The sequence below is a fragment of the Phyllostomus discolor genome, chromosome 11, assembly GCF_004126475.2.
Source record: "Phyllostomus discolor isolate MPI-MPIP mPhyDis1 chromosome 11, mPhyDis1.pri.v3, whole genome shotgun sequence".
Taxonomy (NCBI): domain Eukaryota; kingdom Metazoa; phylum Chordata; class Mammalia; order Chiroptera; family Phyllostomidae; genus Phyllostomus; species Phyllostomus discolor.
The window spans coordinates 65,357,566-65,383,518 of NC_040913.2; the positions used below are offsets into that span (position 1 = coordinate 65,357,566).

Consider the following 25,953-nt stretch of genomic DNA (forward strand, 5'->3'; position numbering starts at 1 on the left):
TACCATTTCTTCCCATCAGTTTCACAAAGATAAAAATACTTGACAATATTTAGTATTGGTGAATGTTTGAAGAAATAATTCTAAGATACTGTTGGTTGGAATGTAGGTTGGTGTAAGTTTGTAGTTGGGAGTGTAGTTTATAAATAGGTATTAAAATTTAAAATATGTCATACATGTTCTCTGACCTGAATTTAACATTATTTAACCAATGAAGAATTGTTTGAGTAATTAATGGCATAGCCATACAGTATATTACACAGTTAGTTAAGAATAATTATAAATACTCTTGAAAAATGACTACAGTGTATTAACTTTTTATAAATTGTATAGATGTATAACTCCATCAAAATATACACGAGAATGTGTATATGTAGACATAACAATGGCAGGAATAAGACCACTCAAGCCATTAAGAGCGTTCCCTCCAGGGCTGGAAATGGGGTGATGATGTGGTCAAGGTATACTGCGGGAGATAGATAGGAAACGGAAATTTCTTGACTTTAAACCTTCCCCTGCTGTTTAGGGCTGTCGTGCTACATTTATAATAGTAAAATATCTGATTACTTTATGATAAAAACTATACTTTATGAAATTTTTCATCCCATCTCCCTTTTTTAGGACATGACCGATAATAGCAACAATCAACTAGTAGTGAGAGCAAAGTTTAACTTCCAGCAGACAAACGAAGATGAGCTTTCCTTTACCAAAGGAGATGTCATCCATGTCACCCGAGTGGAGGAAGGGGGCTGGTGGGAAGGCACACACAACGGCAGGACTGGATGGTTCCCCAGCAACTATGTGCGAGAGATCAAGCCCAGTGGTAAGTGGAGTATTGGCAGAATGGACTGATGCTTTTCCTTTAGGTGAGAAGTAACAGAAAGAAATGAATGTGCCCAATATATGCTAAGTCCTTTTATTCTGTTGAACTTGTGTAAATGACACTGGAATTCATATTCTTTCCTATTTTTTTTTTGTTGTTGTTGTTGAATGGAAGTGATTTTTTTACTTTACCCCCACATTGGGGATATATTGACTTCTGATCAACTTGCAATAAATCAGAGTTCCCGTGGTCCCCTCCTTGGGTTTGATAATTTGCTAGAATGGCTTATGAGCTCAGGGAAACACTAGTTACATTTACTGGTTTATTATTAAATAAAGGATACAGATAAACAACCAAATTAAGAGGTACATAGAGTGAGGTCCTGGGGGTTCTGAGTGTAGAACTTTCTGTCCCCATGGAGTTGGGGTGTGCTGCCCTCCCAGCATGTAGATATGATCACCAGCCTGGGAGCTTTCTGAACCTCGTATTATATTGGGGTTTTGATGGAGGTTTTATCACATATGCATGACTTATCAGTAACTCAAATCTCCAGCCCCTCTCCCCTTCCTGAGGGTAGAGGGTGGGGCTGAAAATTCCAAGCTTGTAATCTTGGTTGGATCTTTCTGGTGATCAGTCTCCATCCAGCAGTCGACCCCGAGTCACCTCAATAGAACAAAAGATGCTCCTAGTGCTGTTACTGCCTAGGAAATTACAAGGGTTTAGCTCTCTGTGCTGTGAACCAGAGGCAGAGACCCATATGTATGTATTTTTTTCATAACTACATTTTGTTTATCCCTTCATCTGTTGCTGGACATTGGGGTTGTTTTCACCTATTGGCTACTATTATGAATTATGTTGCTGTGAACATGGATATGCAGGTATCTGAGTCCTTGCTTTATGTTGTCTTGGGTATATACCTAGCAGTGGAATTGAAGCTTACATGGTAATTCTGTGTTAAATTCTGAGGAGCTGCCATGCTATTTCCACAGCAGCTGAACCATTTTGTATTCCCACCAGCAATGCATACTGGTTCTGTTTTCTCCATATCCTTGCCAACACTTTTCTTCTGTTGTTTTGTTTTTTATAATAGCCATCTGAATGGGTATGAGTAGTAGCTCATTGTTGTTGTTTTTCTGTGGTTGTTGATAATGAAAATAGTATTTTTTCATTATTATAATAAAATTAACAATAGCCAAAATTTTGTGGTTGCTTATTATGTTCTGGTTATTACATAAAGTGCTTTGTATTTGTGACTTGATTCAGCCCTCATCACAATCCCAGAAGGCAAATAGTGCTGGGATAGTCAGAGCATATGGTACAAATAAATGATAATCTTTTAATCTATCTAAGTGTAGAACCAGCCGAGGGTGCGGCAATGGTGTCAGGTTGATCAGAATGGAAATGGCATTTTGGTTTCATAGACACAGCTGTTGGGAAATGTGGCTCAGCCTGTAACGTGGTTGGACTTACCAGTAGTTACCTGGTTAGTTCATGGGACAGCTGGGCAGTCGTGCTAGCCCTCATGATTGAGGGCTGGGGCAGGCTAAGTCCAGGCTCTGAGAGCAGCTTCTCTGCTACTCTCGGATTCTGGTCATTCATTCTTTTGAGGATGCGAGAGTAGCACTTAGGCATTTTCCAGGAGGGTGCTGGAGTAGAGGGAGGGCAAGGATGAGGTGGTTTTTCCCTTCACCGTTGAGGATAAGGTGGTCACAGAGCTGGTAGTGGACCACACCTTAGGGGTCATAGAAGTGGTAATGGCTACACCATTAGGAGGTCACAGAGCTGGTATAATGAAGGACAACATCAGGAGGTCAGAGCTAATAATGGGCACATCCAGGAGGTCACAGAGCTGGTAATGGGTACATATCAGGAGTGGAGCCTGCTAATTGGGCAGATGTCAGTTAAATCAGCATTTAACTGAGCATTTTTCTGAGCATTTTTCTGAGTTCCATTGAGAATGACTCATTTAAATGGGAATTCTGGTTTGATAGTAAGAATACAAATGAATGAATTTTACTTTTTATGTATTTCTCCTCAAAGAGTTTTCAAATTTAACCTTTGTAAGTCAGACTAGAAAGATAGAGATTGTGGGTCTCGAAGTTCTCTTTTGGTGACTTTTGGGAGTTATTTTCAAATTGATTTGAACATCATCAATATCATCAGTTGGTAGTACAGTCCACTCTTGAACAGTTTGGGGGCAAACAGTACCAACCTCTTCTCAGACAAAAATCCAAGTGACTTTTGACCCCCCAAACTTAATGCTGAGAACCCACTCTTGGCTAGAAGCTCTACTGATAACATAAACAGTCAATTCACACATATTTTTCATGTTATGTGTGTCATGTGTTGTATTCTTACAATAAAGTCAGAGAAAAGACTGTTATTAAGACAATACATGTTTACAGTATTTCTTGAAAAAATCCACACAAAAGTGGATTTGTGCAGTTCACACCCATGTTGTTCAAGGGTCACCTGTAGTTGATTTCATAGCACACAGTTCCCCTTTCAAGTCCAGCAGTGGTGCATGGACATCTTGCTCTCAGGTCCTGTTTTTGGAGTGGAGTGTAGGGCCTGAGAGCTGGTGGAGACAGATGTGGCCCTAAGAAGAACCAGCCATCACATGGTGGCTGCACCACTTTGTTCTCTCTGAAATTTCCATCTTACCTGGGCCTCCGTGCACGCGTGTGCAAGAGACCCTTTACCTTTTTAAACAAGTGTGCCTGACTGCATTGTTGCTCACGAGCCCTTGGTGGGGGTCACATGGGCTCCTCAGTTTGCATATTCAGGTAACTTTGGACATTTTTCTTTTTTCATTTTCTGTTTATCTTTTAAGGTATAAAGGATAACATTGGCTCAAATTGGCGATCCACCATGCTAATTTTTCTTTACCTGACGGTTGAACTAAAGGAATAATCTCTTTTGGGAATAACTTTCCATCTGTAGTGTTTTCAGATTACCTGAGTATGTTCTAAGGAAAGTTATCCCCACCTGATTTTAAATGTTGGCATTTGAGACAGGAATACGTAAAACCACATACTTTACCTATTGCTTTATAACAGTTTAGACTAAAATTCTAGGATCACAATAACACTTCAGTATTGCATCTTTTCAGTAATTTATGTGGCTTTCTGGTTTTGAAATAGGCTTTGTTTTTTGAGTTATGTATAATGTGAGCCTTGCAATTTATAGTGTAATTAATGCTTCATTTTCTGTAAGCAAAATGTGCCATATCTTAAATGTAGACTCCTCTAAATGATGATGATATTGTTAGGGTCATTTCCTTGTGAAACAAAAACACTGACTTCCTTCAAATGGTGAGTTTCTCTTTTCATTTGATTTATAAATATTTTTATTGACTAAACAAAACTAAGGTCAACCTTTAAGTGACATATTTTGGCCTGTGTAATATCCAGGTAAGTTCTCAAGCATGTCCAATTTCTCTCTTCCACTTCTTAGGGAAGTGTAAGTAGCTGTGATTGTTTGCCCTCTGGTAGTCACAGAGGGCATGTTCTGGATAAGTTCATGTATTTGTGCCTTTGACCTGTTTGTGGTTTCTTATTTGAAATTGTTTGTCTTTAAAGACAAATATCTTCCAAGAGTCTGCATAAGGGTATTTCTAATGCTTGCTGCGAATGCACTGTGTATTCTTCCTGAATCTGTACTATTTTATGGAAAATATGTTATTGTTACTTAATATTTATTTTCACATTTTTGGGTATATAAAACCCGTGGGTGTCTGCCATATTTTATACACAGACATATGTATGTGTTTCCTAACATTCAAGGGAGATGCAAGAAAAGGGAAGCAACAGGGCCGATTCTGGGAGTAAGTGACATTGGCTGCTGCTCTTGCAAAGTGAACATGGAGCCTCGCAGTCATTAGTGGGCAGCACGATGAGGCGCATGCGTGCAGTTGGAAAATACATCCCATTGAGGGCTAAGCTGGCTGAGTGAGCAAATCATGTTCCATATTCTCACAAGTACACTGTCACGTGTGCATACAAATTCACCAGGTTTCTTTCAAATGATTTTTTTCTGATGTGTTGAGTTAATTTCTTCCATTTCTCGGTAGCTCATTATCTGTGTACAGTAAACGTTTTCTTTTTTAAAAAATCTTACTATAGGTGCTGGTTAGTTTGAGATGCATAAAAACCTATGCTTAGCAGTGATGTAAGAACTTAGACGTGACTATGATTTGCCCATCCACAGATCTTTAATGAGCAATTACACTGCCACTTCCTAAGTTTGTCACTTTTACTATTTTGTTTATCTTTGACATCAAAAAGTGACATAAAATGCAAGCTGTTGGACAGTTATTAATTTAGCGGTGAAAGAACAGTGTTTGAAATAAATATTTTCTGTTCAGGGAAAGGGACAAAGGGTATACAGAATCTTGTTTTTCTTTGTATTGCTGGAAATAAAGGTGTTCTCCAGTCCTCACTCTTTGGTGTGGAATGGGTGGTTATTCAGTAGGATCCCCTGTACCCGGGGTTGCAGAAGTATTCATTCCTTCAGAAAGGAATAGCATTGGCTTCCTCAGGGGCTCCCAGGGGTTTTCTTGCAGTAAGCAGATCCTGGTGGTTCTATAGGAGCATGGTGTAGATTTGGAATGGACACCATGACAGGGTCAGGCTCTGGGTTTTGATTTCTCAGTGGTTGTGTATCCAGTCTCTGAGTAGCTAGCACGCTTCCTTGCTGCTTCTCTGGACCGGGAGAGAAGCAGCTTGGACGGAAGCTTCTAGGCTTCTTTTCATCATTTGTACAGGTCAGCAGTAGTTTCATCTCATTTTACTCTGCCCAAGTTGCACCAGGTCTGTGTCTTACTCCTGTGTTGGTTGCACCCTAGTCCCTGGGACCACCCCTCACAGGCCCCTCCCTGTCATTGTTGGTGTTTTTCATCCCCTTTACTTTTGGCACCTAGGGAGTCCCCACCCCCTTTTTCTTTAGCATGTCTGCATTTAAATTATGTTGATTTCAGCATTCTTATAGTTTATATAAAGAAAGGGGAAACCTTTCTTCACTTGACCCCTGGAAAGGTAGCACTAAATACATTCTTGCCATTTCCTCACCCCTCAGCAGTAGTGAACAGTATCACTTTGTAGCTGTCACCCCCCCCCCCCCCCCCCCAGAACCAGTGACAGACCTATCCCATAGAATCAATGATAGACAGACAAACCTACACAGAGAACTAAGGGCAGACAGACATACCTCTCCCAATAAAACCAATGGTGTGCGCGCACACACACACATTCTGAGAGCCATGATCTTAGTTAGTGAGCACTTCTTCAGTACTGATTATCCCCGATGATGTCTCTTGAATGGATGTTGAATGAAAGCCATGCAATTTAAAACACTTTAATCTTTGCAGTATTCATGGCTGCTTTCATTGTTGTCACTTAATGTGGAAGTTATTAAGGCAGTGAGGTGCTTTCCTGGGTTTTGCCTGTTTGGAGTGGCCTTCCTTCTTTGTCTGTTGCCTTCAGCCAGACCATATTGTTCAGAGAGACTTTGAGAGACTTTTGCATTCTGAGTGATCAGAATCCTTGAAATACAGTTCAGACTGTGGGTCTTGATGTGTTAATTTTGTCAGATATCTGCCAACATTTTCTCTAATTCTGTTTGGGTAATATTTTATCTTTACTACACTGCTAAGCTACATGTATAGCTAACAATTTAGTGTTCTTTGCTGGCAACAATGGAGTGTAGCTTTCAGCGATTTTCAGCCTGAACTCAGGTTGTCGAGCAGGAGAAGATGGGGGCACTGCGATGCCTCCTGGAGGTGTGCAGGCCTTCTGCTCAGCGCCCCCTTTTGGGTTTATTTCATTTGAGGTTGCCAGGTCAGTCATGGTGGGCTCTCTGTGGGGGCTGGTACATTTGGGTGTCTCTAATTTTGATCAGTAAAACTACATTACATTTATATTTCAGAAAAACCTGTGTCTCCCAAATCTGGAACATTGAAGAGCCCTCCCAAAGGATTCGATACAACTGCCATTAACAAAAGCTATTATAACGTGGTGAGTAATTGCAAAATATTTTTTAAAAATACCTGGTTTTTTGAATGTCACTAAAGCTCAGCAATGCAGATAGGTAAACTACTGAGTATGATAAGGATATAAAAATAAAAATCATTATCTGTCCCACACATGTAACCACCATTAATGTTTTGGTATGTTTCATTCTAATTTCTCTATATTTTATAATCTTAAATAAATTTTAAATACTGTGAATTTGCAGTTGTACCTTGTTCTTGTCATATAACCGGATATTGTGATCATATCCCCATACCAAGTCTTCAAAAATGAGATTTTAAAAAGGTATATAATGTGTTTTAAAGATTTTATGTGCATCAAATGCCATAATGCTTATATTTGGAGTAAACTGTAAGTACTTTAGATCAGTATAGTTTCTTTATATCTTAACATAGTCTCTCCTGGGATTGGTGTGTGTGTGTGTGTGTGTGTGTATACATTTGTGTACAGATATGTGTATATAAAAATATCAAATAGCATGAAATTAGAGGAGAGTGTCTAAAGATCATACATAGTAAAGACAAGGTTTCGGAGTCCCAAAACTTACTGCATTTTGAAACGTAACATGAGCAGTTTGTGAGCTTAAAAAACATCTGTGATATTAAATCCAAGGTCTAATCCAAACCTTCTCTCTCCCTACACAGTTGCACATTGTACAGAACATAAAAATGATATTTATTTGAGTAAAATTTTACATTGCTATTATATATCTATTTAATATGATAAACCAGCAGAGTAGACTCTTTAAGTATGGTTATGTTTTGAATTCTGTGGAAAGTGTGCATTTATTTATTTTTCTCCTACTTCAAGTTTTTTATTTTTTTGATCAGCGGATATATAAATCTGTGGCCATGAGACCTTTGAATTTTTGAAGTGAAATAACAACCGGTTAAGTGGTGTGTTATTTTCAGCAGCCCTTTTACCCCCTGTTTAATTTGCTGAACTGGTATGAAGAAATGGTGAAAAATTATGACAGATTTGAATGAGGCAGTTCCACCACACTGACCTATTGCCGCAGTCTTTACTGTGAGTCTGTATATTCAGCTTTCTTCTAGGCATTTACCTTCCATTTGACCCAAATCTTACAGAACAAGTTGGCCTCAGGGGGAGTTTTCTCACTTTACAAGTTATTGTTGGGTGCCAGGCCTTGTTAAAGACATTGGGCATAAAACTGTAAATGGAAATGGCAGGAATTTTTCTTTTGTCAGCAGATGTTCTAGGACATGGATACAGTGAATTGTTGACTCTCTCCCCCTGTGTCCATTTCATTGCCTCTTTTCATAAATTCACTTTTCTACTCCTCATTCATTGGGCTCTGCATGATACTGCTGGACACGTGCCATTAGCAGTGTTTGACTTCTTTTCCTTGTATTGGTCAACTCCAGATCTTCTTTTCTTGAGAAGTCGTTCATTTAAGCGTCTCCTTCTAGTCCCCTGGTTTCTTTTTCTTTTCACTAGTCTTCACCTGTTTCATCTGGACTCTGACTTCCACCTTAACTCTGTTGACTTCCAGAACATGGGGCTGCTCTGCACATCCTCCCTCGGTTATGTTTAGCTCAGCACATCCTCTTCAGTCCTGTGCCTGCTGGATGTTTGTTCCTGGGATGCGATTCCACTAACTTCTCCGTGTTTTAGTGTGTGATGTGTTATATGTGTGGTTTTGTGTATGTAGCCAAAAGCGACAATTAATGTCTTTTTATGGTTTTTCAGGGTTTCTTAGTAGGAAAACTGAACTTTTATCTCCTGGAGCTTCCTTTTCCTCATGCATTCTTTGTGAGATGTTGGTTTCTTTATTGTGGAGGGTTTCATGTGGTGAATAATGCAGTCATAGTCTGTGGTGATGTTCCCAAGAGGGAGCTACTTATTTGCTGTTAGAGTTTAAAGTAGTCCCTTCTTTTCTGTGGTTTCGCCTTCCTCAGTTTCAGTTAGCCACGGTCAACCATGGTCTGAAACTACTACATGGAAAGTTTCAGAAATAAATAGTCTCTAAGTTTGAAATTGTGTTCTGTTTTGAGTATCAGATACATTTTGAGTATCTCCTGCTGTCCTGCTCAGTATAGGAATCATCCCTTCGTTCAGTGTATACATGCTGTTTATGCTACCCATTGCCTCAGTTTTCATATTGACTGTTGTGCTGCTGAAGTGCTTGTGTGTAAGTAACCCTTATCTTACTTAATAACAGCCCCAAAGTGCTAGAGTAGTGGTGCTGGTGATTCAGATATACTACATTAGCAAATAGCGAATGTTAAAATTGCAGTTGTTATGGATGGGCAGAAACTCATGGAATTCATAGAAAATCAACTTTTGATGTAGCACTCATTATTTTATATAGAGAAAAACAGTAAGCTGTAGAGGTTAAAGGACTTGTCCAAGGTGACACAGTGATTAGTGACTCACCTAGGATTCAGTCTTAGCTTTTCTGAATTCTGTATTTCTAAATTGTACAGGAAAGTAAAATATAGGACAGAATATAACACAGAGAACAAGTATAGTAGATAGCATGTTAGTCATTTTTGAACTTTTGTTGTTTTGTTTTCACAGAAAACTACTAAGGTATAGGTATATTTAACCCTACTGAAAGATAAGGTTCTCTAAGAGGTTAAGACTGGGGTTGGGCTGATGTTCCTAAACACAGTTACATGAAAGACCTAAGTCTAAACTTGGGATCAGTGGAGAGCAGTGAGGAGAGTGTTCTAGTTGGAGGAACAAACATTTTGAAATTAAGATGCAAAAGGAGATAAGCATTAATGGGGATGGATATGAATCTTTGTGCTGGTGTGTAATGATCAAGACAAACCAGAAAACACTGGGAAGTGAAAAGTGATTCTTAGTGACTTATTATTGTTATCATGGCAGATTCATCATCTGTCTCTCTCCTCTTTGTCTGGGACTCCCATTGTACACTTGTTGGTAAGCATGGTAAGGTCCCACAGGTCTCTGAGGCTCTGTTCAGTTTTCTTTTTCCATTTAATCTTTATTGTATTTTTTTCCATTACCATTTAGTCCCCTTTCCCCCCTTTCCCCTAGCACTCATCACACTGTTGTCCATGTTCAAGAGTCCTTTTTTTTTTTTTGCTCAATCCCTAAACCCGCTAACCTCCTCCACCCTCAGCTGTCATCCTGCTCTCCATCTATGAGTCTGTCACCAATGTGTGAGGAGCTCATTGAGACAAATACATTAAGATTAATAGATAAATAGGAAATGAAGCCAGCAGTATAAAACTGGGGAAATACTGATGGCTGTGTTTTAATCAGTTCAGGCTGCTCTAAAGAAATACCATAGATTGAGTGGATTGAACAGCTTCTGGGGGCTGGAATCAAGGTTGGGTTATCCATAAAGTCCCTTTTCTTGGTTTGTAGAGGGCCGCCTTCTGTCGTGTCCTCACAAGGTGGAGAGAGCAAGCTCTGGTCTTTTCATCCCTGTATTGTGACACTTGTCCCATGCACCAGGGCTCTGCCGTTATGACCTGATCACTTTCCAAAGGCCCCACCTCCTAATTCCAACTGAGACTTGGCACATTCCATCTTGGACACAGACATGCAGCCCATACCACTCTGATAAAATAGTTAAGCTTACCATAAAAAATTTGACAGCAACATTATATGTGTCCAGTAAGCAGAGATTTTTAAAAAGAGAATCTTCAGTTGTAATAATGGTGGGAATGTACATCTATGTAGGATTCCTCAAAAGTAATATGGCAGGTATAGACAAAATTCTGAAAACACTAAAGCCTTTTAATATAGTAATTATACTTCTCAAAATCCATCCCAGAGAAATTACTTGAAATCTATTTTAAAAAGTTTGTGCAAAGGTGTTTTCATAGGATTATTTGTTATGGTAATAAGTTACAAGTAACCTAAAAATATAGCAGTATAGGAATGATTAAGTAACCAGAAGTACACCCATTTTTAATAATTAAAAATGCAGTTTAAAAATATAAAAAATGCTTTTGTGTTAAGTGTAATGAGCAGTACTATGGAATTACATACAGAATGTGATTATGTTAAAATGTGTCAGAAAATAGAAGGGAGAGTGCCAGAGAATGGTTTGAGTGGCAGAATTGTATTGCTGGGTAATACAAGTGGTAGTGATTTTGGAAGATTACTTTGGCATCACTGTTGAAAATGGAAGTAGGGCATCAGAGGCCATGGTTAGGGGCAGTAGGGCCTCAGACTTGGAGAATGACAGTGGAAGGTAGAAAAAAATCTAAGATACTTTAAATAAAGAGTAGATTAATTTTTGTAGAAAGTCAGCCACCACTGTTATCTTTATTTTCAAATGTGAAAACTATTTGCAATCAGTATGTTTTCAGTGATTTAGGACAATGAATAATCAGGAGTGCTCTTGCTTAGGTGATGGCATAGGATGGGATGGGCAGTGGGGTGGGGGTGGGTTTCAGGTTTTGTGTGCTCTACTGGTGGGCTGGCCAGGTAGAAGCCCCTAGCTGCCTATATAGACACTACATTATAAAATGAGGTTGACAGTGCTGGACTTGACCTTGAAGTGTTGAGGTGTCTGGTGAAATACTTGGACCTTAAGAGGTTTTCAGGGTTATTAGGAAGAGTGTTTAGGGCCATTTAGGATGTTAGGCATCACTGAGGCCATTATAGCATTTTGTTTGCAAACAGGCATTCCATTTGAGGATTACCTGGGAGAGCTGTAGTCAAGGATGATGGGATCTTCTAATTAAAGAAAACATGTTTGTGATGTGCTCGAGCTTGATGGATTTTGACAATGAAAGAACATTAACTGCACCTGCAGGATGGTAATAGGCCTCCTTCCTGATGGAGATGAGAGAAAGCGCTTCTGATGTAGAAGCTGATGCCCATCCCTAGAGGGGGGAAGGTCTTGATCACCTCTTTTGAAGGATCAGGAGTTTCCACAATCATCATTAGAAAATGAGGTCTCTTCAATATGTCGATCTGAGAAGTTACAGGTTCTTAAAATCATACATGTTCAGTGATATATTGGGGTTTGTTTTCCAGGTTTTATTGAACTTTGACTTAAAAGTATGTCAGTACTCTTTTTGTATGGGAAGGGCAAACAGTTTTATCCTTCCAGTCATGCCAAATATCATGAAAAGTCAGGGCAGCTTTTGCCTTTAAAACATTGTAAAGATGATATAATAGATAGCAATCACTAATTTTAATAAGTATACAAAATAGATGTACATCTTTCTTTCATAAAATGTTGTAGCAGACTTCCATGGACCTTTTCTGTGCTGCGGAGAAATAGTACATCTGTCTTTGCCCTTTGATCCTTGAGTGGCTGTGAACCTCTCTCCATGCTGGGTCAGGCAGAATGCCTGAGCTTCTGACTTGACATTGAATGTGTACATTGAACAGCCCAAACTCAGCCCTAGTTTTGCTGCTTTTATCTTTTTTTTTTTTTTTTTAAATCCCTGAGGAAGGAGGAGAGAAAGAGAGAGGGAGGGAGAGAGGAAGATTGCCTCCGTATGCGCCCTGGCCAGGGATCAAATCTGCAACCTACAAATGTGCCCTGACTGGGAATTAAACTTGCATTCTTTTGGTGTATGGAATGAAGCCTCAACCAACTGAGTCCCCTGCCAGGGCTGCATTTATCTTTTACTTGTCCCTCGGCTTCCCTCCATCTTTACCAAGATTGTTTTTTAATCCTTTGACATGTGATGTCTCTGCCCAGGCCTGTGTGTGGATAAGGTCCACTATCTCATGTGCTTGTTCCCTGTGGCTCTCCTAGAAAGCTATTGCCCTCCTTTCTAATATCCCACCCACATTTCATATTGACAGGGGCCTGCTGATGTCTTTGACAAATTTTGCTCCCATTGTTTTTATATAATTTTCTTGTTTTATATTGATCACGATGTACATAAGGTTTTCAGGTGGTAGTAGAAGCCTGGCACAGAGTAGTAGCTAAGCATTTGGTAAATGAATGAAGGAATAACTGAGTTACTTAATCATGGAAAAGACTGGCTTATAAAATAATTACCTCCTGAATAATGGAGTTATGTAAGAAGTAGCTTCAAGTAGGATTCCAGGTTTGTGTTGGAAAGCTGCACTAGGTGGTTTGTAAGATTCCTTTCTACCTTAAGTCATGGACCTGACACTCTTGAGGAAAGGAATCCCTTTTTGTTTTAAAAAAAAAAAAGGAATTAGATCTGTAGACAAGTATAGTACCAGGTAGGACGTAGCAGAGCCAGGATTTGTGCCCAGGTCTGTTGCTCTCAACTCTGGCTCTTTACACATCAGAATGCAGTCATGCATATTAGGTTGCTCGCTAAGGACAGCTTTCTGTTGTGACGTCAACATTGTGAACCTGCAGCCTTTGCTCTTGTCTTAGTAACTAACCTTTTAGTGTTGGGAAGAAATAGCATCCCAAGATGTGTGAATCCCCAAATTTAGAAATACTGTAGTAACGTAACTTCTTGTAGTCACATCAGACAAACTTTTTACGTGGCACCTCTTTTTGAGAGTTAATGTTATTAAGTATACGCAGAGATCAACAAACTACATTAAATCAGTGATTGCCAGGGAGTGGAGTGGATTTGCTCCTGAGTGTTTTTTTGGCCTCTGGATTTGTGGAGCCAGGCAGAACTGTAGGAATTACTTCCTCTGGCAGCACTGCCCTTCCTTCCTCTCCTTCCCCTAGAGGCTGATTGATAGTTATTAGTGGCTCAAGTTCCACCTTAAAATATACTGTTTGAAAATTTCAGTATTAACTACAATTTAAATATAGGGACTGGGTTGCACGGAAACATGCAGTGATTATTTTCCCTTGTGTGGGGCGGGGCTGATTAGGTGAGTAGGAGAAGGTTTAGGCTGATTGTGCCATTCTTTCATTTTTCCCATTGTGCTTATGAACCAGGGTTATGTTTTTGAAATTTGGTTTTAGTTTATGATGATAATTTTTATCTGGATCAAATCTTTAAAAATTACCTAATGTTTCTTTCCTTATATGTAGATTCTCTGTTCATTTTTAAAGGACCATCACTGCCATGTAAAATAAAACATGACATCTTCCAATATTTGCAGTTGAAGTTGTAACTCATTTGTAAAATCAGCGATACTAAGTTCTCCTTTAATGGTGGTAATAATAAAATGAGTTTCTGTGTGTCTGCAAGGTACTGAAATCAGTCATCCTTTGTTTTGCGTTGCTGTAGTGGCTGATAGTTCAGGGATTGTCTCTGTGGCTTGCCTGATGTCCTCCTTCTGTGTGGCACCATTGTTTGACTGGACGTGGTTCTCCACGCCTTATGCCTCAGGGAGAGTTCATGCTGGCTGAGCTCAGGCGGGGCTGTGGAGTAAAGACTGCTCTTTCTGTGAAAACGGCATGCGTTTGCTGGTGTCCTGCCTTCCTGTGATGGAGCTTTGGCATCCTGGCTGTTAGGTCTCATGGGGTCCTGCAGCAGCCAGAGTTTGCAGAAGTCAAGAAAGGGAAGAAAGGTGATGACTGGAGTACACAGACGTGCTGCTGAGCATAGGGTGGAGGGATGTGTGGCCTCCTGACAGAGTGGCCAGTCAGTGTCGAGCATGACTCAGTTAGCCAAGTCTTGGTTTTGCCTCGGTGGAAAAAGCTAAGTGTAACTTGGATTGTTTGGAGTGGGAGTACTATAGAACTTGTCTTTAGCCCGTATTTGAAGATAATGTTTATGACTAGTAGTAGAAATGAACCAACTGAACTGCCTTAATAAATTGTGTAGCCTTTTGACAGGATTGCTTTTGGTACATTCTTGTGGAGGCTTCTGTATTTGCTTACTGTGATTAATTCTGCTATTGAGGAAATGCCATTTTTTTCTTCCACTCATACTAGTAATGTTTTCTTGCACAGTTTTCCTTTTATGTTACCTAGGAACTGTTTTCTGTTTTATAAAATAGGTGTTTAGTTTTTCGAGTGTGCTTTAGCTAGTGTTGCTAATAATTCCTAATGTTTGTAATTGAGACATGAAATAATATAATTTAACCTTTGTTGTAACATTGCAAAAGGACTTTTCATTGTACACGTCTGTGACATTTTTGTTTTTATTTTTAGTTCAATGATCCATTATACTTGGCTTACTTCACATTATATTTGAAGGGTAAGATCTGGTTTAAGTATAATTCTCCGACGATGCAGTGGCTGATGTTGCACTGTGTTCTCTGTCCACTAGTCCTTTGATATTTGTGTCTAATGAGTATATTTCTTCGAAGGAAGACATTATAATCATAGAATCAGCACCCAGATTCCCCCACAAAGGAATGAACTCTGGAGTGGCCCCTCCTCCCTTTGGCTCACTCCACCAGTCTTCCATGAATAGAGCCATTCAGGGGCAAAACCAGTGTTCAGTGTCAGAGTGAAAGAACCTCTGATTCTCTGCAAATTAAATAGTGTAGTATGTAAGTTATTTAATCAGGTTTGCATTTACTCATGAGTGACTGTAGTCTCTCCTCAGAGTACACAGAAAACAGGAGTGAACAGAATATGTGGTATTTATTAATGCTGTAATCTAAGCTTTTAGCTTAACAAGTACTTTTTTTCTTAAGTGTTTAAGCATACATTTTGATGATCAAAAATGAGGGGGATAAAACCTGAGTGTGTTCGATAGCTTTATTCTGTAAAAAAAAATTTTTTGTATGGTTACTTTAGAATGACTTGTTAGTTTTGGAAGACAGAGCACATGTTAGTGCATGTAGTGGATCCTCAGGAAAAAAACATGTAACATGGTTTCCTGGTTAAAGAAGATGCTGACTCTCTTAACAGAGGGGAATAAAAAATGAAGTTGAGGAAGGGCTTTCACTTTCTTTAGTCATGTCAGGTCCCACAGGAGCCTTGAGTCCTGCCCTTAGTCTGATGGCTGTGTGGTGTCAGAGAGGCCTAGGCTTTCACATTCTGCCTCTGCTATTCACTAGCTATTTGATTTGGGGTAAGTTACTTAATCTACCTACACTTTGGTCTTTTCCTCTGAAAAGGGCATAGGTTTTGTGAGGATTAGAGATAATGTATGTAGAGCACCCTGCTCAGTGCTGGGAATATAATAAGCATCAGTAATTAGTCTTAAGCTTGCTCTACCTGCAGACCTCAGCACCTTCTCACCTTGCCCTGTGAGGAGCCTCTTGGTGATGACTGGTGGGAAGAGGCTCATGCTTTAGTTCAGCTGTTTTGCACTTTATATTTAACACTCAGTTTTTAGGAGTTCAGTGATTTTTGGCTAAATTTGCCATACTAATATAGGATGCCAGGAAACACTTTAATTTTAAGGTTGATTTATAATTAATCTGCTGTCTCTAAATAAAGTACAGGCGTACTTCAGAGATTTTGTGGGTTTAGTTCCAGGCTACCCCAATAGAGCGAGGATTGCAATAGTGAGTTGTGATCTTGCTGGTCGAGGAGGGTCTTGCCTACAATCACACACACACACACCCTCTGTGAAGCACCATAAAGAGAAGTGCAATAAAATGAGGTGTGCCTGTAGTGGCTATTTAAAGGTCGTTTTATACTGGTAGACCTTCAATTTTTAATAAATGTGTGTAGGATGATCTGAGCTCTCATATTTCTGATGAAGGTCTGTAGTTGTAGTTGTAAGAAATTGATTTAGCTTTCCTAGATGTGATCAAGGAAATGAGCAAACTTCATTTTTTTAGTTGAAATATACTTTATATGTGTTAAAATCTAAAGATTGTAAGGTTGCAGTTCAGTGAAGTTCAGTGAGCTTTGACAGGTGTGTATGTCTATGTAATAACTTCCCAAATTATGATCTACAACATGGCTGCCACCCCAGAATTTTATCTCATGTCCCTTTCCCCCTTGTTACACTCCCTTCCCCCACTTTATATTTCATTTCCGCTACTGTAGATTAGTTTTGCCTGTTCCTGGACTTACTGTAAATGGAATATGCAGCCCTGGCTAATGTGGTTCAGTTGGTTGGAGTGTCATCCTGAGACCGAAAGGTTGCTGGTTTGATCTCTGGTCTGGGTGCAGGCTCCTGCAATATATGGGAGCTGATATATATGGGAGGCAACCAGTTGATGCTTCTTTCTTCCTCTTTCTCTAAAAGCAATGAAAATAATGTCCTCGGGCGAATGAAGATTTTAAAAAAATGGAATATGCAGAAGATGCTTTTTGTAAATGGTTTCTGCACAACACAGTGTTTAGAGATTCATCCACACATCTGTGCTTTTGCAATTATCAGTGGTTTCCCTTGTTATCTGTAGGCTTGGCATTACTTATCTGATGAAGGAATTCATTCTAGCCTTGTTCTGCGTATATCTGTGTCAAATGCTTGGGTGTAAAATGGAGTCAGTGGTGTAGCTGTGGTAATAGTAACTAAGTGGCAGTGAATTGTATGTGTATCTGTGTATGATAGTGAACACATTAATATTATATAGAAGCAACAATGTCAATTGAACAAAAGCTCGGTGGTGAATTTTCGAAAGTTTATAAATCTTAATGTCAAATAATACTTATTCATCATTTATTGTAGGTGCTACAGAATATTTTGGAAACAGAAAATGAATATTCTAAAGAACTTCAGACTATGCTTTCAACCTATCTACGGCCATTGCAGACCAGTGAGAAGTAAGTTAGATGATAAATTGGGTGAATTGTAGAGTAGTCATCACCTTAGGTGCTCCCTTGCATTTTCACAGAATAGAGGATGAAGTACTGGAACAGAAGTTAGTGTACTGGTTTGCCTTAGACATAAGCAATTTGTTTATTAGGTTAAGACTTTAATGGGGCATTGGGATGGGAAAGCAGAGGGGTATAAGTAAAACTGTTTACCTATTTTTACTGTTATTTTTCTTGGCTCTAGGTTAAGTTCAGCAAACACTTCATATTTAATGGGAAATCTAGAAGAAATATGTTCTTTCCAGCAAATGCTTGTACAGTCTTTAGAAGAATGCACCAAGTAAGTAAGATGCTAAAATTCACAAAATTCAGATTTGTGTGACAGTTATTTAAAGGATTAAGTGTAACACAATTTTAGAATTTACATTTCCAAAGATGGAAACTAGGTTATTTTGAAATTTTTAGGTATATTATCTTTTATCGTAAAAGCTGTGTTTTACGTTATCTAAATTTTACATTAGTGGTCTTTAGAGGAGGCATCTGTTGACTAGTCAGAGAAAAGAAAGGGTTTCACGTGAGTGATGATTTTTAAGGTGTTGGGGGGAAGTAGGTGATGAGTAACTCCAGTGGTGGAGAGGGTGGCATGTGAGAGCATGGAGGTGCCGGTGGCTTGGTTTCCTGCGTGCTGCCATGTGCTCCACGGGGAGGCGTGTGTGCACACACCCTTGAAGGCCATGTCTTCCCAGCATTGTCTTCCAGCGAGTGTTGTTCCTGGCCTGAGGAAGCTGTGAAATTGTAAAGCACTGCACACGTAATGTGCTGTTGAGATCTCTTAAGGACTTGGTTTTGTCATGTTTCCAAGATTTTGTTTTTCCCCCTGGGGCTAGGGGGCAGGTGTATTCTGATGATCGGACATGAGATTATGAGATTTTTTTTCTGTGTGACTATTTTATGTTCTTTGTTAACAGATATTAAAGGATATTTATGAAATGCCTGCTGGGTGTTAGATGACTTAAAGTCAGAATGCACATGAGAAGTTTGAGGTTCTTGTCCATCAGGTTATATCGATGTTTATTTATTTGTGGGTTTGATAAAGGAGGGCAGCGTGTTTTATTTTTGCATTCTCTTTAATTTTGTAGTCACCAGAAGGACCAGAAAGTTTTTTTCCTCTCTGGTTGGTCTCTGGTTTTTCTTATGTCTTTCTCAGTCTTGTAAGTGGTGACCTGCTGTGCCAGCAGCTCTTTAAGTTGGTAACAGTTTGCTATGCTGCAAGTAGGTTTGCTCCCCTACCTTTAGCTTCAAGGCCCCATCGAGGCCTTTCATGTCGGAAGCTGTGGCAACGAAAGCTGCTCGTCAGTGTAACGAAACACCAGCTCTCAAACAGAAATCCACAGTTGTTGTTTTTGCAGTATTTTTGGTTTGCATAAAATGACATTACTTACCTGATCATTAAGAGAGTAGTTTGAGAATCACTTTGCTTTCCTTTTGGTGAATGAAGATCATTTGGCCACAATTTGGGGTCTTTGCAAGAGGCTAGCTAGCCTGTTGGGCGCATAATGAAATAAATGTTTGCTTCTCCTTTCCTACTGGCTATAGGTGATGTAGACTAAATAAATTAATACTCATGTAGCACATTTTGCAGTATCTCTTGTGAGCCTCTTGTCAGCCCTGTGAAATAGGGCAGATATTGCTCTCTTCACAGTATAGATGTAAAAACTGAAGTTCCGAGTGGTCAAGGAACAGTAATGGCAAACGGTGCCAGGTGTTAGACCTCCGTCCTTGAGTGTAGCTAAGAATTCACAGGCAAGAATTCAAATGTAAGTGGTAGTTTGTTTAGAAAAGTTGCAGTGGCAGAAGAAGTGAGCCGTAGACGTTAGCTTTCTGTTGGGTAGAGAGACGAAGGTGGCAGGCAGGCAGCAGGGGTAACTGGGTTTGCCGCGTTTGTCCTCTGACAGGCAGCTCTTGAGATGTGGGTGCACCTGACTTGCTGGCCCCATATCCAGTCCTGTGCCTGGAACTTTCAAGTGTGTGGTGCTTTTTTTTTTTTTTTGGTATATAACTTGAGATATGTTGCATGGGGTGGATGTGATCCACTTCACCACTCCTTGCTGAATGTCTTGGGGTTTTCACTTTCTCTCTATCCTCATTTTCAAGGTCCTTCCTTTTCCTCGTCTTTTGCATATACTTCATGCTTCTTTAGCCCCTGTCGTGACACTCAGGGCTGACAAAGTGTATCTGAGTTTAAATAATCAAATACATCTTAGTTGTGTGAATGAAAATGTCTCATGGCTTCCTTGCTGTTGCTTTATGTTCAGATGTGATACATGGGGCACCATTTCATCAAAAAGATTCATGCAGGCTTATGAATGGGTCTGCCAGATACTAACAGATGATAGTCCTTGGCTCTCTGGAAATGGATTTATAGAATGCCGCCATCTGTGGAAGACTCTAAGGGAAACATACCCATTTTGGAGCAACATTTGGAGAATTGTGTTTCATGGTGCTATTAGAGAGCAAGACAGTGTCTTATTCTTTATATTCTTAGTTATTTACTTTTTGAATTTTAACATGTAGTAAATTTTCAGTAAATAGATGGTCTTAGATTATCAAGTCAATAGAGCTAAAGGCTCTATTTACTCCTCTAGGGATAGTTTCTGAGCAGGTTTGTTGTTTGAACAATGATAGTTAAAAAACTTTGTGATTTTTGAGTTGAGCTGATTGAGAGGGATATTGTATTGCTAACTGATGAAGGCGAGACTAAAGAAAGGACTTAGGATAAGGCAGTAAGTTCCTTCTGGGGAGTTCGTGTACCTTCTAGTGAGGGGGTCTGACAGACAGTTGACCAGCCCTAGAATCACATAAGGTTGGAGGGGGAGATTTGGGAGATGTAGTGCCCCGCCCCACCCCACTCAGCCTTGTGTGAGGAAGTGTGGCCCAGGCGTATTTGCCTCTTTATGTCTTAGTTTCCTCATCTGTAAAATGAGTATAGTAGAGTATACTGTGAGCATTAAATAAAAGTCAGTAGCTGGTGGTGGCTGCCTGGGCTTTGTTTCTTGATGTCAAAATGTATTCTTCCTAATTCTGCAACACTCTCCCTCCCATTCTGTTAGAGCCATTTGTGATTGAGTACTAAATGAAACACTGATTTTGGATGTCCGTGTGTGAGTCGCTGACATTCTTGAAGGAAAGGTCAGTTTTTCTTCAAATTGAAAGATTTTTTTCCCCCTCACCCTTCCAGTTCTTAGGCATTATTTTCCGTTAGTTGTAATGTCTGCCTGGATTCAGACTAATTTAGGACGTTAAAAGAAATATGTAGGATATATGACTTTAGATATTGTTCTGTAGAAGAAAGTGATAAAATTGTGTTTCCTCAGTTTTTTCTTTGCTGTAACATTAAAAAAAATCTTCACTGAGGATATGCCTATTGATTTTTAGAGAGAGAGAAACATTGATGTGAGAAAGAAACACCAATCAGCTGTTTCTCATACGCCCCATACAACCAGAGACCTAACCTGCAACCCAGGTATATGCCCTGACCAGGGATCAAACCCACAACCCTTTGGTGCACAGGACAATGCTCCAACCAGCTGAGCCTCGCAGCCAGGGCAGCCATAGCATTTTTGGAGATAGCTAATAGGTAGTTGACTAGCCATGGAATCATTTTGGAACTAGAGAACACTGTGGTGAGTCCAGTGATCTAATTAATTGGTATGAGAATTCACTTCCTTATTCTAAATTTTATTTTTTAGTGTGGATGTTTTTATTATTTTTCTTCTAAAACAGCTGGAGGGAAGACAACTCATTTTAAACCACTAGCTTAGTTAAAACCATCATTGCCTCTATTTGGAGTGGTAGAAAGTAGCAAAAATATTTTTAATCTTATTCTCTTCAGACATTAATCAGTTACTTGGAGGCTGTGTCTGTGTCATAAACTAAAAAGTCAGGACAGTTTCACTTGGAATGTGAAAGAGAAAATGACTAAGTGTTTAGGAAAGAAATGTTGGGGATGACTAAGGGAGCATTGTAAATGGTAATTTGAGGAGTCAGAGTGATTAGAATTGTAGAAATTTTCTTTTATGTTTTTAGCTGCCTTGTTTCCTTTTCTCACATGGTTGCTTCTGGCTCCTTCTACCTGCTGCATAGATCTCACGGCTCTGCCCCGAGTTCTCTCCTCTTCCTGCTTTTTGGTGGCCACCATCCTGAGCTGAGCAAAGCCAGCTCTTGCTCCTGCCTCTTAAGTCTGCCTTTCCAGATCTGATCTCTTGATCTGATGTGTTTTCACTATCTGCTTGATATTTTCCTGCTACTCTTCTCAACTTTTCATGTCTTTCAAGTCAGCTCAGCAGGAATCCACATCGTTGTCCCTGCCTTTCTTCTCCCCTGGTTACCAGCCTCTCTCCTCCCGCCTTTTTTATCCTTATTTTGGTTAAAGACTCCACTGCCGCCCCCCGCCTCTGTTCTTTCTAGAAACCATAGGTGCCTCTCTAAGGCTTTCTGTCTTTCTGTGTTCTTGGCTCTGCCCCTGCACTGCCCTTACTGCTGCCACTTGCCCTGACTTAGGTGACCTCATCCCTGCTGTGCCCTTGCACGAACCTCCTACCCAGGCTCTGGCCTCTTGTTGGCCCCCTGTGTACCCATCCCTCCATCAGCCCAGGCTCCTTCTGCAGTGGGCCTCGTTTGGTTGACACTCCACTCAGAAACTTTGGATGGCTCCCAGTTACTTTACTTGTTCACAGCAGTGTTTTAGAAACCTGTTTCTGAGATATTTGAATGGGACATCTTGTGGAGGTAAAAGCTGATTCAGAAGATCAGGTCCAAAGTTTTAATATCTGTGGTAGTCCCTCAGGTGGGTTCCCGTCTGTCCAGTGGCACCAGACTTCTCTCCTGTCCCTTCCTCTCCTCGTGCCTTAGCTCAGCAGGAAGGCCTTTCTTTCTGTCCTGTGGGGGACCAAGAAGTGTGGTTTCCCACTCAGTTCTCCCTGCCATTCCCTTCCTGTGGATTTACTTTCTTCTCCTCTTGTTAAAAACGGCTTGTTCTTTCAGACCTAGTGAATATATATCACTTATTACAGCCTTCTTTTCTTCCTTTGCATTTGCTTACATGCATGTTTGGGATTTCAGTTGCAAACTCTTTTTCGATGGGTTTTTAGTTGCAAACTCTTTTTTGATGTATAATAGATGTAAGTAGACCAAGTTCCCTTGTATATGACAGAAGAAATTCAGATTATTGAATAAAATAGTTCATATAGTATATACTGAAGTATTTAATTGATATTGATTAAATAACCACACTGATTTTGTTCAAAAGTGAATTTTAAAGCTTATCTTAATATATACATATATTCGTTTTTATAAATATTCTTTGGACTGTTATAGTAATGTTTTCACAGTAAAACAGTATGTATTTGTTTTAGATTATTGTCAAAATGCAGATTTAAACAGGAGGATGTCGTTTATTTATTTTTTGAAGGCTATCATTTTAAACTATCTAAATAATAGGAAGCCTGGGTGATGTAGAGATAATAATTAACTTTGGAGAGCAGTCTCACTTGGACCCAGAGCACGTTTCTGAGCCTGGGCTGTCCTTATTAAGAAGGAAGGTGTAGGAGTGGAGCTTATCTGGAGATGATTTGGGGTTAATTGTACACATTTGTAGAAGCAGGTGCTGCCCCGTGTGATTCAGATTGTAGGGTTTACCTCCTCCTGTGTGTCAGTACAGGAGGCAGTGTCTGCCCTCTGCCCCTGGGTTGCCATGTGCTGTCACCTGGGTAACTCTTTCCATATTTTCCTTATGTGTTTAGATTGCATGATCCCATAGAAACACGATTTCAAAGCACATTTCCAGTGCCAGAATGTTACAAGTCTGGGAATTTAGAAACTGATGGCAAACCAGTGACATGTGCAAGGAACACAGAAAGGTGATCCTGGCAGGGAAGGAGCTCAAGAAGGCTGATTACTGGTGAGAAGAGGACTCTGGGAGGAATCTCAGATTCTGCAGCCTTCCTGGGGCTCTGGCATCCTTTTTTTAAATCTTCACACAAGGACATTTTTTCATTGCCTTTAGAGAAAGGAGGTAGAGAAAAACATTGATGCAAGAGAGAAGCATCGATTGGTTGTCTTGCATATGCACCCAGACTGCAGGTCGAACCCACAACCTACGTATGTGCCTTGACTTGGAATTGAACCCGCAACCTTTTGGTTATGGGACAGTGCTCCAACCAACTGAGCCACCAGCCAGGGCAGCTCTGGCATCCTTGAAAGAGTTTTCTGTGTTCAGGGTTTTGATTCCCCCAGAGAGGACTGTCTGTGGACTGTCTCAGGCCATTGCCATGGTGTCTGTCTGGCTACGGTCCCAAGGTCTCCAAGGCACCTCCCTGAAAGGGAACCTGAGGCTGCTTACATAGTCTCTTCTCTTGAAGTTGCCTGTCAATCATGGACAGGCACCACGGGCTTTATTGAGAACACTGAAGTGTGCTGAGGTTTACCCACCTCATAGTGATATCTTCATGTTGATCTTAGTCTCCCCCCGAAATCTGTAGTGAATTGTGGGCTGTGAACGTTTTATCTAGTTAGCAATACCAACAGGAATAAATGTGTATGGAAGAAAATTGCTTAGCAGTTTTATGATTTCTCAGAAGCATTTTCTGGGATTTGTTCATTTTCACTTTGGGAAAGGAAAAAGGCCCTTTGGACATCCCCTTGTGTCCTTTGCTATTACTCTTACTGCAAAGACTAGAGACTGGATTGTTTGCGTCAACACAACTGTTACCAGATCATTGGTAACACCTGTTGTCAGACCATTGCTGACACCACTCTCATGATCAGATCTTGGCCATTAGCGGTACCAGAAGGCCACAGGTCGAAGTTGCTAGCAACAACAACTTTGTGAGCCATTTGTTCCTTTGTACCTGAGCTCAACACCATGCTCCATGCCCTGCCTAAATCGTATCATTCTCTGAGAAACAACCTCTAGAAGCACAAGGGAGAACCAGAATGGACATTCTCAATTTTAATTGTCACATGCTGCATTGATGATCTTTGTAAGTTTCGCTTGCTTGTTCTGTTTGTTTAGTGATCCTAGATGGTATCATGTGTGAGACATGTTAGCACATGACCTAGGTTCCAGTCTTAGGATGACTCATGTAAGCTTTCTGAGCTCTGTCTGCTGGTGCCATTTAGTGAGTATGGACTACGATGGTTTTATATACTGTAAAGCAGTTTATATGGTGGTGGCGGGTATAGTGAATTCTTGCAGAATTGGTTTGAGAGAGGTAATAAAACTCTAGGGCTGGGCTCAGTGGGGCCAAAAAAAGAAAGAAAGAAAATCTTATTTAATGAAGTAATTGTTCATGTATAAGCCATGTTAACATATAACTTAATATTAATTAATCAATGAAATATAAGAAATGAAAATCCATTGATTTAGATTTTAGGTACATTCTCCTTTGAATGCATCCCTGGGCTGTGGTATTAGACCAGGTGAGAAGTGAAATCGTGGCACAGTATATGGTATGCACTGAGCAATATTATATAGTCACAAAAATCTAATCACTTCCATGCACACATCTCTGACAGTGTTTTTCTCTTGTTCATGAAACTTTGTTATCCCATCTCTTCAGTTACCTTCAATCCCCTCAGCTAGGCAGTTGGGGTTTCCTGCTAGAGCCCTCCCCTGCTAGAAGCCAGACTCTACCGTTTCACTGTGTCCCTGAGTATGCACATCACCTGCTCAAATGTCAGTGTGTTATAGTCTCAAAATACTGTGTCTTAGGTGTCTGGATCCTGATAGAAAGCAGGTGGTCCTGTGTGCAGCATCCTTGCTGTGTGCAATGACTGGTCTTTGGGTGACTTAGAAAGGGTGCTGGTCTCTGTGCCTTCTTCCGGCGGAGGGTGTGCACTTTTCTTCTCTGGGCTGGCAGCATTTGTATCTCACAAAATTGAGGCATCATTGGCTGTTTTATAGTCCCCTTATTTTTGTTCTTGTTTGATATTCACCCACAAAGATTACAGCCACCTTGAAGGTAAAAAAGATTTCTTACTCTTTTTAATCTTATTTCCAGTGCCTGAATAGTTGAAGTTTATTTGTTAGGCCAGGGACTATCTTGCAGATAGAACTGTGGCTAATTCCTGAAGGCTATTTAAAAACCCACTTAGGAGTTCGCACTTGGGAAAGTGTCTGCTGGCAGTACTGATGCTAGGATACTTTGACTTCAGATAAGGATAAATGAAGTAAACAGTACAACTCCAGATAAGCCTGTTCAGGGCGAGATGGTTACTGCATTAGGTAAACGCTGTTGACAGCTGAGCCATGTTCTGTGCCAGAATTAGTGTGCCTTGCCCACTGTTTCTCAGGATAGTAATGGTGATAATTGCCTTCATCTTTTTGTTTGTTTTTTCTGTACCTATCACTAGTTTATTTTTTGTATTATGTTCATTTCTTTCAATATGTTCATATGTATTAGGTGCTTATGAATTTTATACTCGTATTCTAGAAGTCACTCTGGACCCTACTGGTTTTTCATCTGTAGCCCTGCTGCATGGTCTCAGGGTCTCCCTTGACTGCCACCCTGCATTTTACCTCC

The 25,953-nt window shown here is 40.1% G+C and overlaps 1 protein-coding gene across 6 annotated transcripts in view; it reads left to right on the forward strand.

Annotated features, from left to right (window-relative positions):
• ARHGEF7 (Rho guanine nucleotide exchange factor 7) overlaps nucleotides 1–25,953 on the forward strand; it is a 132,984-nt gene that overhangs the window by 65,476 nt on the left and 41,555 nt on the right. For all 6 annotated transcript variants that reach the window (XM_036011465.1, XM_036011466.1, XM_028527058.2 and 3 more), the window contains exons 5-8: nucleotides 619–820; nucleotides 6,746–6,834; nucleotides 17,286–17,380; nucleotides 17,616–17,711. In XM_036011465.1, the coding sequence (XP_035867358.1) occupies nucleotides 619–820; nucleotides 6,746–6,834; nucleotides 17,286–17,380; nucleotides 17,616–17,711 (482 nt within the window). The remainder of the gene's footprint in view (nucleotides 1–618; nucleotides 821–6,745; nucleotides 6,835–17,285; nucleotides 17,381–17,615; nucleotides 17,712–25,953) is intronic.